At 39.6% G+C, this 14,748-nt stretch overlaps 4 protein-coding genes and 2 pseudogenes across 4 annotated transcripts; 2 read left to right on the top strand and 4 right to left on the bottom strand.

Annotated features, from left to right (window-relative positions):
- Positions 1-1,186: 1,186 nt before the first annotated feature.
- Positions 1,187-1,681, bottom strand: LOC146658788 (hepcidin-like). Its single transcript, XM_085421767.1, has 3 exons — positions 1,595-1,681; positions 1,419-1,496; positions 1,187-1,282 (listed from the first exon to the last, which is right to left on the bottom strand). Exons 1-3 carry the CDS (start codon positions 1,679-1,681, stop codon positions 1,187-1,189), a joined length of 261 nt encoding a protein of 86 aa, XP_085277893.1.
- Positions 1,682-2,171: 490 nt separating this feature from the next.
- LOC146658789 (hepcidin-like) lies at positions 2,172-2,715 on the top strand (annotated as a pseudogene).
- Positions 2,716-5,769: 3,054 nt separating this feature from the next.
- LOC146658790 (uncharacterized) lies at positions 5,770-6,752 on the bottom strand. The gene is made up of 2 exons (XM_085421768.1): positions 6,713-6,752; positions 5,770-6,620 (listed from the first exon to the last, which is right to left on the bottom strand). The coding sequence occupies exons 1-2, from the start codon at positions 6,750-6,752 to the stop codon at positions 5,770-5,772; spliced, it is 891 nt and encodes a 296-aa protein (XP_085277894.1).
- A 2,363-nt stretch (positions 6,753-9,115) lies between these two features.
- LOC146658791 (hepcidin-like) lies at positions 9,116-9,610 on the bottom strand. Its single transcript, XM_085421769.1, has 3 exons — positions 9,524-9,610; positions 9,348-9,425; positions 9,116-9,211 (listed from the first exon to the last, which is right to left on the bottom strand). Exons 1-3 carry the CDS (start codon positions 9,608-9,610, stop codon positions 9,116-9,118), a joined length of 261 nt encoding a protein of 86 aa, XP_085277895.1.
- Positions 9,611-10,100: 490 nt separating this feature from the next.
- On the top strand, positions 10,101-10,644 carry LOC146658792 (hepcidin-like; annotated as a pseudogene).
- Positions 10,645-13,698: 3,054 nt separating this feature from the next.
- On the bottom strand, positions 13,699-14,681 carry LOC146658793 (uncharacterized). Its single transcript, XM_085421770.1, has 2 exons — positions 14,642-14,681; positions 13,699-14,549 (listed from the first exon to the last, which is right to left on the bottom strand). The coding sequence occupies exons 1-2, from the start codon at positions 14,679-14,681 to the stop codon at positions 13,699-13,701; spliced, it is 891 nt and encodes a 296-aa protein (XP_085277896.1).
- Positions 14,682-14,748: the final 67 nt, after the last annotated feature.

Below are 14,748 nucleotides of genomic sequence, written 5' to 3' on the forward strand. Positions count from 1 at the left end.
GTCAATGTGTTTTTTTTTTTTATTCTAATAGTTACTGTAAAGTTCTACTCTAAGAGATTCATCTTGGCCTTTATGCAGGGTTAAAGCTCAATAATGAGGACACACACAAAATATAATACATTTCTTTATGATTGTTAGGCAAAAACAAAGAGAACCCAAAGCTATCAAAACATATATCCACAGTCTTATTCTTGCTCTGCTCCCTAATTTTCCCCTGGAGGCATCACTATGGCAACAAAACAACATGCATTAAATGACGTTCCAAACAACAACAACCAAACTGTTTTCAGTGCTTAATATTTAACATGTCTTCATTATAAACTGTATTTGTGCAAATCAGTGAGGTTGATGTGCACAAGCTGGGATTCAGACTTCGGAGGGTTAATCCAAAAATTAGGTTTACATTGTTGTTCATGACAGTGCAGATTTCTGACGTTTTGTGTGCTTTAAGCATTTAACAATTTGATTATTTTCTAACAAAAAACAGTGTGAAACTCAAGTTACACTTGTGTTTGTAAATGAACTGCCCCATGTCGTGTAGCTTTCTGGATTTTATACTTATTGGGCTACATCTTTATTTATTACACAGGCTATACAGTACATAACATCAAAACTCACATGTTTTATCTAACTAAAGTGTTTAATTATGTGGGCTACAGACAATAATCAAGTTATGGACTCTATTTATATGAAAAATGTATATATTTACTGCATTTGAATCATTTTAACCATATGTAACCAACTGCGTATGTGTTTGAAATAAAAATAGAATATTTTGGAGAGTCTCCCCTCAAAGTCAGAACACTTTGGTGTTTGGTTAAATTGTGATTTTGAATCAGTTACAGGGGTTACTGTGATCATGAATGCTTTTCTCTCTATGTGTTAACACTGTCCAGGATATACCCTGCCTGTAGCCCTATGGCAGCTTTGATGGATGAATTGATGGATGGACGGTGCATAGCAGTCAGTTTTACAAATGTAACAAAGGAAAATACGACATTTAAAATGACAACAAAAATCCACATTATATCTACATGACCATAAAGTTTATTGTGATAAACTGTGCAATACAAGCACGTGGTTGAGGCAGTAACTGAGGACACAATGTTACTAAAACAGTATAATCTCACACATTAACTGTGACATACAGTTTGTTAATGCTGAGTGGTTGTTGGAGCAGGAATCCTCAGAACCTGCAGCAAACTCCACAGATACCGGGGGTGCAGCAGCCACAGCAAAAGCGACACTTGATGCCACGCTTGTGTCTGGTGTTATACAGCGTCTGTAGGAAACACAAGAGACATGAGCACAGAGTTCATTTGCAGCAGCATCACTGCTCTTTATTTTCACCTGCTCTAACAAACACTTTCATTTAGCTGAAGTAATTTGGCCACCTTCACTCAGTTAGTGTTACTTACCTTCCATGAGTCCACTAATATCTGCTCATGTGCTGCTGCTGGATAGTCCATGCTCATTGGCTCCTCCAGCTCCTGCTCCTGTTAATGAATTGAGTGCAGTAGAAACCACATTGTAGCACTGAAACAAACATTTGCAGCTTGTAAGCTAATACACTTGGTTAAAGTCAAGTTCTTACTTCAGTGACTGGGACAGCAGAGCTCTGCTGAACACAAATGAATGTGGGCACGACGGCCACTGCAACTGCAACACTGAACGTCTTCATCTTAGGAAGCTTTGAGAGGCTCAAGTTCGACTCTTTCTCCTGGTCCGGATGATTGTTGTGAGCTGAGTCCTTCTGTCTGATGGTTAATGTGTGCAGAAGTGCTGATATTTATACTGATTTGGGCCCCTGCTGCCTTGTCACTCACAGCTCTTACTCTACCTGATTTCAGGAACATTGCAAAACTCCATATTTTCCTGTGCTATGAAATTGTAGGAATGGAAAATTCCTGAGGAAGGAGAAAATCTGTACTTTTCTCAGTCGGCATGAACTTTGACCTTCGGATGTTTAACTATATGGGTTTTCCCTGTCCTATTGATGCAAGCCTGTTCCCGACAGTAGTTTCTGTACTCTAAGTGACGAGGCAGCAGTGGAGCAAATGAGTATAAATACCAGCACCGTTTCCCTCAGTCAACCATCACAAAGGCGCTGACAAGAGTCAACGAGAGAGTCAAAGGATCTGACCACCTTAAACCACTCAAACCTCCTGAAGATGGAGACGTTCAGCGTTGCAGTTGCAGTGGCCGTTGCACTCATGTGTGCATTCAGCAGAGCTCTGCCACATTTGCTGAGGTTACATACTGTGTTAAATTCATGTAATGTGCTTCTTCTGCATGAATTTGTTGTGAAGATGCTAAGATCTGTTTTCTTTCTCTACAGATACGAGAACTGCAAGAGCTACAAGAGGCTGTGAGCACTGACAGTCCAGCTGCTGAACATCAGGAGGTATCAGCTGACTCATGGGTGGTGAGTTTACTTCAATAAATGAATGAAGACAGTAATTGTGAGATCTCTCAAATGCAGGGAGATGTTTAAAATAAACTGTGCACTCACAACTTTTCATAAAATTAGAAACAATGAAGTGACTTGCAGCTGAAGATAAACTCTCTGCTCTTCTCCTCTTTCACACAGATGCCGTACCACAGACAGAAGCGTGGCATGAAGTGTCGCTTTTGCTGCGGCTGCTGCAATGCTGGTGTCTGTGGATTGTGCTGCAGATTCTGAGAATATCTACCTGCGATTCTCACATCAACCACTAAGTATAGACTGTTATACATGAAATGATTTGACTGCTTAGCATTTGTTAAAGTCTGACAGTGTTTCTTCATCTGGTCATCCTGCTGTATCAGTGAACAGTGTACCAAGCATTTGGAACTACAGTATGTTATTATATTAAAAAGTTCAGAGTCACTATACTACAACATGTGCTGTCTGTTTCTGTTTCTGTCTGACAAGAATTAAACATTAATGGAAACCAGTGACATGAAGCTCCTGATGTACAGTTTTTGTGCTGATGTCAGTTAAGAGTTGTTGCCTCATACTCTTGCCCATGTCGTATGTGGTACAACCTGTTAATAGAGCCAAGCCATTGATAGCAAAAGTAAAGTGAGCATATTTTCCCATATTTGTAATTATATGAGTGGGGAGCATCTCATCATCATTCAATTTTACCACTAATTATGACAAAAATGCAGTAATGTACAATAGCTTTGAGCTGATGGACTGGTTCATTGGTTATTTGAAAGTTAAACCAAGCATACTTTTTTTTAAAGAATGTAGAAGTGTTAGATAATGTTTCCTAGAAACACTTTCTATACAAGTTCATTCATAAATGTTTTAGACAACCTTATCTCGACAACCTTTCACTGAATTTATTTGGAGGTGTTTTCACGGTGTGCATATGAAGTTTCTAAGCTGCATGATTAATGCAGGAATCCCTCACACAGAAGAAAAAGAGAGAATAGAAAGATTTGCGTACAGCAGAAATTTGATACTGGACATAATAATAGAAAACATCTCAACAATACTGAGAGACGTTGCACTGTGGTGAAACTGTAAAGTAGGTGTAACACTGTGTAATGCTGTTTCAGATAATATCTGTACTGTATGTGCGCTGCATCCGTTCTGCAGAACATTTAAGCAAAATATTTCACGACACTTCAAAAAAAGCTAGAGTAGCTGTATCATGTGGATGTAGCGTATCACAAACAGGCTCAAAGCCAGTACAACCAAACGTGATCAAACGTCAGGCCAAGGTGGAACTGATTCCTATCTTCTGTAACTTCTACAACACTGTCCAATAGAGACACATGAATGAAATGCAGTGTCGTTAAAAACACTGATGATTTTTTTTCATATTCTTCATTTTAAGAATTTAATATATTTACATCAGAATAAACTTTTAGGCATTACGCTGACTGATTGATGCAGAATTCCCGTTGGACTGTTCCCATCACGACCCAGGTGATCAGTCTCTCGATAGCTTTTCCTCTGGTTCCTGCTCTCTGCTGACACTCCTAGCTGCAGCCACGTTCTCCATTCCATCTCTTTAAACAAATTCTTATAAATAGTTTAACCATGTCCATTTAGTTCAGTATTACCTGTTGCCTGTGTCCTTGTCTTTTGGGAAAATACTTTACACAAATAATGGCTCAAAAAGGATTCCTTTTTTTTACTGTGCTGCAATTGATTACTGGATTATTTGTACCATTAATTAGTGTCAACTAATTTTTATTCAGTCTCCACATAGGATATGCTTGTGAAGATGGAATATGGGGGAGAGCAGAAGTGCGTTGAAGTTCCACAAAGGGATGAATGAAGGACATGCATATTGTATTGAAGAAATAAGTAATGAGAATGCTGTTATTTGCATTTACCAGCTCACCTATGTCAGACCTTTTAATAAACAAAATTCTAATGAAAGTGAGAACATGTACACTGTTACATCTTTCAGAAAATGTTTTGAAATTGTGGTGCACAGTTCAGAATAAATGTTTTTCAAAAACCATTGCGTCTTTTTAGTAAATGTTTATTTCCAAATGAAATTTCTAGAAGTTCAGAACAGTAAAATTCCCGCTTTTTAGAATGAATTAGAAGATAACTCTTACGTAGTTAAACTAAAATACTCTTTTGAGAGTTAATATATAAACTCTTAACACCAAGTGTTAAATTATCAACTCCAGACAGATTTGGTGTTTAACACTAAATCAGAGTTAACGTACCAACTCTCCAAAAAGAGTTAAATTTTAAATTCAATTCAATTTTTTTTATATAGTGCCAAATCACAGTAACAGTCACCTCAAGGTGCTTTATATTGTAAGGTATACTTACAAAGAAAAACCCAACAATCAAATGACCCCCTATGAGCAAGCACTTTGGCGACAGTGGGAAGGAAAAACTCCCTTTTAACAGGAAGAAACCTCCAGCAGAACCAGGCTCAGGGAGGGGCGGCCATCTGCTGCGACCGGTTGGGGAGGGGGAAGGAAAACAGGATAAAGACATTCTGTGGAAGAGAGCCAGAGGTTAACAACAAGTACAATTCAGTGCAGAGAGGTCTATTAACACATAGTGGGTGAAGAAGAAACACCCAGTGCATCATGGGAATCCCCCAGCAGCCTACGCCTAATGCTGGACATACACTGTGCGATTTTTGGCCCATTTTGAGCCGATTTTTCAGTCGTGCAACTGTTTTGGGGATCGACCCGAGTTTGGCCTTAATCGTGTGTCGTGCATCGTATACATGGGGTAACGAGAAGTGATTAACACCTCACGATCAGCTCCTGATCATCAGTCATTTGGTCGTAAGAAAATCAAACCTGTTTGAGGGTCGTGAGGGTGTCAACGCAGCGTCTCTCACTGCGCACGCGCAAACACAGAGATGAAAGCGAAAAGACAGAACAGCACGGCAGTGCAGCGTGTGATCCGGACACAAGCGATGGAGGCACAACTTGTAGAACTGCCAAGCTCATCCGAGCCTTTTCGATGTGACTTCACAAAATTATCGCGACCACAACAACCGTGAAAATAGTGTAAAATTTTGTGTTATAACCTTCATGCTATGGACGAACAGTGTGAGCACTCAGGTTGCACAGAGCATCGGGCCGTATAGTATGAGACCCTGCATCGTGACCTACGAACTTCTAACCCCTACGAGTCAATCGGAGAGTTTGAACAGGAGCTGAATAACGCGACTGAAAAAATTGCACAGTGTATGCCCAACTTATGGCAGCAAAACCAAGGGAGGATTCAGGGTCACCTGAGTAGGCCATCAGCCTACTAAAAGGATACAGAAAAATCACGTTGAAATAGTGTTAGTTGTCATCACAGGTGCTGGTGGACTCATTTGAACACCTCCGAAATTTGCAAACGCGCAAGCATTCCTCTTCTTCTTCCAAATCCTCTCTGGACCTTTTCCTCGAGCCTCCAGTTTCATGGTTGTCAGTCTCTTCATGGGCATCTTCAAAGAGTTCATCACTACTGCTCTCAGAGTGATCATACACAATTGAGCTGGTCCCCGAATCAGAGTTTGCGAGCCTGGATCTTTTGCTATTAGGCTCTTCTTCATCTCCATCTTCCTTTCTGGACCTTTTCGTGGATCCAACAGACAGCGGTACCTCATCAGCAATATTACCAAGATGAGGACAGCCCTCGCTATCAGTATCACAGGCAGAGATGAAGTCAGAGTCATCATCAGAAAACTCCTCGCTCCATCTGATTCTTTTGTTGGGCTCCACATCTTCCACATCCATCTCTCTAGACCTCTTCCTGGATACACCTGGCTGAGGATCCTCTTCTGGGATGTACGGGTGAACATCCTCACAGTCTTCAAATGCCTCATCAGAATCGTCATTTTCAATGCCGACAACAACAACAGCATTATGATCATCATGCAGTTCATTGTTGTCAACATTGGCATCATTGTCTCTCACATTAATATTGTGATTGTTTACATTGTTGACATTGCCGTCATTGACATTGTGAAAGTCAATATATAAGACATCATATCGATCCTCTAATTCATCTAGTATCTCAGTCAGCCTCCAAAAAAAGATATCATAGAGAGTAACATAAAGTCTTTCCAGTAAACCCCAGATTCCACCAACAGGTTCGTAAGCTGGCTCCTGATCTCCTCTTGGAAACATTTCTGGGTTAACCTGTCGGCCTGCAAGATCATTTTATCTTTTAATTAGCATTCATAAACATCTGCTGAAAATCAGTTTTTCATCAATTTTACGACTGAGTGCATGTGCTTACCATTACGGTTATTTTGTGATCCATCTCCGCTTCCATTCATTTTGACTACAAGGAACAGAAAACAACAATGATCACTAAACAACTCAGAATGTTCAGCGAATTTGCTTTTTTTGTGATAACTTTAGGCTACGTCCACACGTACACGGGCACTTTTGTAAACGGAAATTTTCCTTTTTCGTTTAAAAAAAATCCCGTCCACATGTGCAGTTTTGAAAAAATATCTCCTTCCACATGTAAACCCTAAAAACAAAGTCAGGAATATGCCAAATCCTAACCGTGTAGAAATGTTGGCCAATCAGAAGTCTAGAAGCCTGGGAGGAAAACCTCACAAAACCTTACATACTATACTTCTGAAAGGTTTTTGTCTTTTTCTGGAAAGGCAGCTAATGTTGTGTTACTTTCAAGTGCCTTCATCATTTCAAATGTTAATAGCTAAAGACAGCATTTTGGCTGGTATAGACTCACAACTTTGGAATGGACAAAATGCATATAGCATACATGAATGTAAATTTTTTAAATTACATTTATTGCAAACCGACGTCAGGATTTGTGTTGTGAGAGCGTCTGTGTTGAATGATGCTCACTCTGATGCCTCTGTCTTTCTAAATGGAGGGACAGTAACTGCGTGTGTTTGTGTAAGCGTGTAAAAACTGCAGATACTAAGATTAACAGCAGAGCTTCTGTCACTCTAAGATATGATTAAGAACATTTTCTAATTTATGTATAATTTGTCAAATATTACAACAGCTGACAAATAGTTAAGTCTTCATTTGTTTTCCTGAATAATAGAGCCACATCATCCTCTCTATGATGTAAAATATAGTCTAGACTTGCACAATGTAAAGTACAGAAATACTGTCCTGGCAGGCAGGAAAATCAGGCTTTATATTTAAGTAAATGATCTTAAGTCTATAAAATGAAATTTGAACTTACTTTAGTTCTTGGTAAGTTACAGAGCAGTTAATCCTCAGGGAAATGTAGAAATTTCACTAAATAGTCGTCTTCCTTCATACGGTTGCAGTGTCTCTTCAGTTGTGTTTTCATATGCTGATGTTTTCATTCAAAACATGTTTAAATGCTGCGATGCCATTCTAGCATCATAGACTGCGGAATGTACATAGATTATTTTTACATCAAGTTGTATGCACAGATTTTGATATCTTTTATATGGAGACAAAAAATACTTAAGACAGAAGTGAATCTTAAAAACTAAAGCAGTCAATGTGTTTTTTTTTTTTATTCTAATAGTTACTGTAAAGTTCTACTCTAAGAGATTCATCTTGGCCTTTATGCAGGGTTAAAGCTCAATAATGAGGACACACACAAAATATAATACATTTCTTTATGATTGTTAGGCAAAAACAAAGAGAACCCAAAGCTATCAAAACATATATCCACAGTCTTATTCTTGCTCTGCTCCCTAATTTTCCCCTGGAGGCATCACTATGGCAACAAAACAACATGCATTAAATGACGTTCCAAACAACAACAACCAAACTGTTTTCAGTGCTTAATATTTAACATGTCTTCATTATAAACTGTATTTGTGCAAATCAGTGAGGTTGATGTGCACAAGCTGGGATTCAGACTTCGGAGGGTTAATCCAAAAATTAGGTTTACATTGTTGTTCATGACAGTGCAGATTTCTGACGTTTTGTGTGCTTTAAGCATTTAACAATTTGATTATTTTCTAACAAAAAACAGTGTGAAACTCAAGTTACACTTGTGTTTGTAAATGAACTGCCCCATGTCGTGTAGCTTTCTGGATTTTATACTTATTGGGCTACATCTTTATTTATTACACAGGCTATACAGTACATAACATCAAAACTCACATGTTTTATCTAACTAAAGTGTTTAATTATGTGGGCTACAGACAATAATCAAGTTATGGACTCTATTTATATGAAAAATGTATATATTTACTGCATTTGAATCATTTTAACCATATGTAACCAACTGCGTATGTGTTTGAAATAAAAATAGAATATTTTGGAGAGTCTCCCCTCAAAGTCAGAACACTTTGGTGTTTGGTTAAATTGTGATTTTGAATCAGTTACAGGGGTTACTGTGATCATGAATGCTTTTCTCTCTATGTGTTAACACTGTCCAGGATATACCCTGCCTGTAGCCCTATGGCAGCTTTGATGGATGAATTGATGGATGGACGGTGCATAGCAGTCAGTTTTACAAATGTAACAAAGGAAAATACGACATTTAAAATGACAACAAAAATCCACATTATATCTACATGACCATAAAGTTTATTGTGATAAACTGTGCAATACAAGCACGTGGTTGAGGCAGTAACTGAGGACACAATGTGACTAAAACAGTAGAATCTCACACATTAACTGTGACATACAGTTTGTTAATACTGAGTGGTTGTTGGAGCAGGAATCCTCAGAACCTGCAGCAAACTCCACAGATACCGGGGGTGCAGCAGCCACAGCAAAAGCGACACTTGATGCCACGCTTGTGTCTGGTGTTATACAGCGTCTGTAGGAAACACAAGAGACATGAGCACAGAGTTCATCTGCAGCAGCATCACTGCTCTTTATTTTCACCTGCTCTAACAAACACTTTCATTTAGCTGAAGTAATTTGGCCACCTTCACTCAGTTAGTGTTACTTACCTTCCATGAGTCCACTAATATCTGCTCATGTGCTGCTGCTGGATAGTCCATGCTCATTGGCTCCTCCAGCTCCTGCTCCTGTTAATGAATTGAGTGCAGTAGAAACCACATTGTAGCACTGAAACAAACATTTGCAGCTTGTAAGCTAATACACTTGGTTAAAGTCAAGTTCTTACTTCAGTGACTGGGACAGCAGAGCTCTGCTGAACACAAATGAATGTGGGCACGACGGCCACTGCAACTGCAACACTGAACGTCTTCATCTTAGGAAGCTTTGAGAGGCTCAAGTTCGACTCTTTCTCCTGGTCCGGATGATTGTTGTGAGCTGAGTCCTTCTGTCTGATGGTTAATGTGTGCAGAAGTGCTGATATTTATACTGATTTGGGCCCCTGCTGCCTTGTCACTCACAGCTCTTACTCTACCTGATTTCAGGAACATTGCAAAACTCCATATTTTCCTGTGCTATGAAATTGTAGGAATGGAAAATTCCTGAGGAAGGAGAAAATCTGTACTTTTCTCAGTCGGCATGAACTTTGACCTTCGGATGTTTAACTATATGGGTTTTCCCTGTCCTATTGATGCAAGCCTGTTCCCGACAGTAGTTTCTGTACTCTAAGTGACGAGGCAGCAGTGGAGCAAATGAGTATAAATACCAGCACCGTTTCCCTCAGTCAACCATCACAAAGGCGCTGACAAGAGTCAACGAGAGAGTCAAAGGATCTGACCACCTTAAACCACTCAAACCTCCTGAAGATGGAGACGTTCAGCGTTGCAGTTGCAGTGGCCGTTGCACTCATGTGTGCATTCAGCAGAGCTCTGCCACATTTGCTGAGGTTACATACTGTGTTAAATTCATGTAATGTGCTTCTTCTGCATGAATTTGTTGTGAAGATGCTAAGATCTGTTTTCTTTCTCTACAGATACGAGAACTGCAAGAGCTACAAGAGGCTGTGAGCACTGACAGTCCAGCTGCTGAACATCAGGAGGTATCAGCTGACTCATGGGTGGTGAGTTTACTTCAATAAATGAATGAAGACAGTAATTGTGAGATCTCTCAAATGCAGGGAGATGTTTAAAATAAACTGTGCACTCACAACTTTTCATAAAATTAGAAACAATGAAGTGACTTGCAGCTGAAGATAAACTCTCTGCTCTTCTCCTCTTTCACACAGATGCCGTACCACAGACAGAAGCGTGGCATGAAGTGTCGCTTTTGCTGCGGCTGCTGCAATGCTGGTGTCTGTGGATTGTGCTGCAGATTCTGAGAATATCTACCTGCGATTCTCACATCAACCACTAAGTATAGACTGTTATACATGAAATGATTTGACTGCTTAGCATTTGTTAAAGTCTGACAGTGTTTCTTCATCTGGTCATCCTGCTGTATCAGTGAACAGTGTACCAAGCATTTGGAACTACAGTATGTTATTATATTAAAAAGTTCAGAGTCACTATACTACAACATGTGCTGTCTGTTTCTGTTTCTGTCTGACAAGAATTAAACATTAATGGAAACCAGTGACATGAAGCTCCTGATGTACAGTTTTTGTGCTGATGTCAGTTAAGAGTTGTTGCCTCATACTCTTGCCCATGTCGTATGTGGTACAACCTGTTAATAGAGCCAAGCCATTGATAGCAAAAGTAAAGTGAGCATATTTTCCCATATTTGTAATTATATGAGTGGGGAGCATCTCATCATCATTCAATTTTACCACTAATTATGACAAAAATGCAGTAATGTACAATAGCTTTGAGCTGATGGACTGGTTCATTGGTTATTTGAAAGTTAAACCAAGCATACTTTTTTTTAAAGAATGTAGAAGTGTTAGATAATGTTTCCTAGAAACACTTTCTATACAAGTTCATTCATAAATGTTTTAGACAACCTTATCTCGACAACCTTTCACTGAATTTATTTGGAGGTGTTTTCACGGTGTGCATATGAAGTTTCTAAGCTGCATGATTAATGCAGGAATCCCTCACACAGAAGAAAAAGAGAGAATAGAAAGATTTGCGTACAGCAGAAATTTGATACTGGACATAATAATAGAAAACATCTCAACAATACTGAGAGACGTTGCACTGTGGTGAAACTGTAAAGTAGGTGTAACACTGTGTAATGCTGTTTCAGATAATATCTGTACTGTATGTGCGCTGCATCCGTTCTGCAGAACATTTAAGCAAAATATTTCACGACACTTCAAAAAAAGCTAGAGTAGCTGTATCATGTGGATGTAGCGTATCACAAACAGGCTCAAAGCCAGTACAACCAAACGTGATCAAACGTCAGGCCAAGGTGGAACTGATTCCTATCTTCTGTAACTTCTACAACACTGTCCAATAGAGACACATGAATGAAATGCAGTGTCGTTAAAAACACTGATGATTTTTTTTCATATTCTTCATTTTAAGAATTTAATATATTTACATCAGAATAAACTTTTAGGCATTACGCTGACTGATTGATGCAGAATTCCCGTTGGACTGTTCCCATCACGACCCAGGTGATCAGTCTCTCGATAGCTTTTCCTCTGGTTCCTGCTCTCTGCTGACACTCCTAGCTGCAGCCACGTTCTCCATTCCATCTCTTTAAACAAATTCTTATAAATAGTTTAACCATGTGCATTTAGTTCAGTATTACCTGTTGCCTGTGTCCTTGTCTTTTGGGAAAATACTTTACACAAATAATGGCTCAAAAAGGATTCCTTTTTTTTACTGTGCTGCAATTGATTACTGGATTATTTGTACCATTAATTAGTGTCAACTAATTTTTATTCAGTCTCCACATAGGATATGCTTGTGAAGATGGAATATGGGGGAGAGCAGAAGTGCGTTGAAGTTCCACAAAGGGATGAATGAAGGACATGCATATTGTATTGAAGAAATAAGTAATGAGAATGCTGTTATTTGCATTTACCAGCTCACCTATGTCAGACCTTTTGATAAACAAAATTCTAATGAAAGTGAGAACATGTACACTGTTACATCTTTCAGAAAATGTTTTGAAATTGTGGTGCACAGTTCAGAATAAATGTTTTTCAAAAACCATTGCGTCTTTTTAGTAAATGTTTATTTCCAAAAGAAATTTCTAGAAGTTCAGAACAGTAAAATTCCCGCTTTTTAGAATGAATTAGAAGATAACTCTTACGTAGTTAAACTAAAATACTCTTTTGAGAGTTAATATATAAACTCTTAACACCAAGTGTTAAATTATCAACTCCAGACAGATTTGGTGTTTAACACTAAATCAGAGTTAACGTACCAACTCTCCAAAAAGAGTTAAATTTTAAATTCAATTCAATTTTTTTTATATAGTGCCAAATCACAGTAACAGTCACCTCAAGGTGCTTTATATTGTAAGGTATACTTACAAAGAAAAACCCAACAATCAAATGACCCCCTATGAGCAAGCACTTTGGCGACAGTGGGAAGGAAAAACTCCCTTTTAACAGGAAGAAACCTCCAGCAGAACCAGGCTCAGGGAGGGGCGGCCATCTGCTGCGACCGGTTGGGGAGGGGGAAGGAAAACAGGATAAAGACATTCTGTGGAAGAGAGCCAGAGGTTAACAACAAGTACAATTCAGTGCAGAGAGGTCTATTAACACATAGTGGGTGAAGAAGAAACACCCAGTGCATCATGGGAATCCCCCAGCAGCCTACGCCTAATGCTGGACATACACTGTGCGATTTTTGGCCCATTTTGAGCCGATTTTTCAGTCGTGCAACTGTTTTGGGGATCGACCCGAGTTTGGCCTTAATCGTGTGTCGTGCATCGTATACATGGGGTAACGAGAAGTGATTAACACCTCACGATCAGCTCCTGATCATCAGTCATTTGGTCGTAAGAAAATCAAACCTGTTTGAGGGTCGTGAGGGTGTCAACGCAGCGTCTCTCACTGCGCACGCGCAAACACAGAGATGAAAGCGAAAAGACAGAACAGCACGGCAGTGCAGCGTGTGATCCGGACACAAGCGATGGAGGCACAACTTGTAGAACTGCCAAGCTCATCCGAGCCTTTTCGATGTGACTTCACAAAATTATCGCGACCACAACAACCGTGAAAATAGTGTAAAATTTTGTGTTATAACCTTCATGCTATGGACGAACAGTGTGAGCACTCAGGTTGCACAGAGCATCGGGCCGTATAGTATGAGACCCTGCATCGTGACCTACGAACTTCTAACCCCTACGTGTCAATCGGAGAGTTTGAACAGGAGCTGAATAACGCGACTGAAAAAATTGCACAGTGTATGCCCAACTTCTGGCAGCAAAACCAAGGGAGGATTCAGGGTCACCTGAGTAGGCCATCAGCCTACTAAAAGGATACAGAAAAATCACGTTGAAATAGTGTTAGTTGTCATCACAGGTGCTGGTGGACTCATTTGAACACCTCCGAAATTTGCAAACGCGCAAGCATTCCTCTTCTTCTTCCAAATCCTCTCTGGACCTTTTCCTCGAGCCTCCAGTTTCATGGTTGTCAGTCTCTTCATGGGCATCTTCAAAGAGTTCATCACTACTGCTCTCAGAGTGATCATACACAATTGAGCTGGTCCCCGAATCAGAGTTTGCGAGCCTGGATCTTTTGCTATTAGGCTCTTCTTCATCTCCATCTTCCTTTCTGGACCTTTTCGTGGATCCAACAGACAGCGGTACCTCATCAGCAATATTACCAAGATGAGGACAGCCCTCGCTATCAGTATCACAGGCAGAGATGAAGTCAGAGTCATCATCAGAAAACTCCTCGCTCCATCTGATTCTTTTGTTGGGCTCCACATCTTCCACATCCATCTCTCTAGACCTCTTCCTGGATACACCTGGCTGAGGATCCTCTTCTGGGATGTACGGGTGAACATCCTCACAGTCTTCAAATGCCTCATCAGAATCGTCATTTTCAATGCCGACAACAACAACAGCATTATGATCATCATGCAGTTCATTGTTGTCAACATTGGCATCATTGTCTCTCACATTAATATTGTGATTGTTTACATTGTTGACATTGCCGTCATTGACATTGTGAAAGTCAATATATAAGACATCATATCGATCCTCTAATTCATCTAGTATCTCAGTCAGCCTCCAAAAAAAGATATCATAGAGAGTAACATAAAGTCTTTCCAGTAAACCCCAGATTCCACCAACAGGTTCGTAAGCTGGCTCCTGATCTCCTCTTGGAAACATTTCTGGGTTAACCTGTCGGCCTGCAAGATCATTTTATCTTTTAATTAGCATTCATAAACATCTGCTGAAAATCAGTTTTTCATCAATTTTACGACTGAGTGCATGTGCTTACCATTACGGTTATTTTGTGATCCATCTCCGCTTCCATTCATTTTGACTACAAGGAACAGAAAACAACAATGATCACTAAACAACTCAGAATGTTCAGCGAATTTGCTT

Source organism: Rhamphochromis longiceps, linkage group LG11 (assembly GCF_057381845.1).
Source record: "Rhamphochromis longiceps isolate RC_006_pf linkage group LG11, R_longiceps_female_GT1.1, whole genome shotgun sequence".
In the NCBI taxonomy this organism is placed as follows: Eukaryota; Metazoa; Chordata; class Actinopteri; order Cichliformes; family Cichlidae; genus Rhamphochromis; species Rhamphochromis longiceps.

Coding starts and splice junctions, on each gene's coding strand:
- LOC146658788 (XM_085421767.1), bottom strand. CDS start 1,681: ATGAAGACGTTCAGTGTTGCAGTTGCAGTGGCCGTCGTGCCCACATTC. Junction 1,497..1,594: donor CTGCTGTCCCAGTCACTGAA/GTAAGAACTTGA, acceptor ATTCATTAACAG/GAGCAGGAGCTGGAGGAGCC. Junction 1,283..1,418: donor TATTAGTGGACTCATGGAAG/GTAAGTAACACT, acceptor TGTTTCCTACAG/ACGCTGTATAACACCAGACA.
- LOC146658790 (XM_085421768.1), bottom strand. CDS start 6,752: ATGAATGGAAGCGGAGATGGATCACAAAATAACCGTAATG. Junction 6,621..6,712: donor ATCACAAAATAACCGTAATG/GTAAGCACATGC, acceptor ATGATCTTGCAG/GCCGACAGGTTAACCCAGAA.
- LOC146658791 (XM_085421769.1), bottom strand. CDS start 9,610: ATGAAGACGTTCAGTGTTGCAGTTGCAGTGGCCGTCGTGCCCACATTC. Junction 9,426..9,523: donor CTGCTGTCCCAGTCACTGAA/GTAAGAACTTGA, acceptor ATTCATTAACAG/GAGCAGGAGCTGGAGGAGCC. Junction 9,212..9,347: donor TATTAGTGGACTCATGGAAG/GTAAGTAACACT, acceptor TGTTTCCTACAG/ACGCTGTATAACACCAGACA.
- LOC146658793 (XM_085421770.1), bottom strand. CDS start 14,681: ATGAATGGAAGCGGAGATGGATCACAAAATAACCGTAATG. Junction 14,550..14,641: donor ATCACAAAATAACCGTAATG/GTAAGCACATGC, acceptor ATGATCTTGCAG/GCCGACAGGTTAACCCAGAA.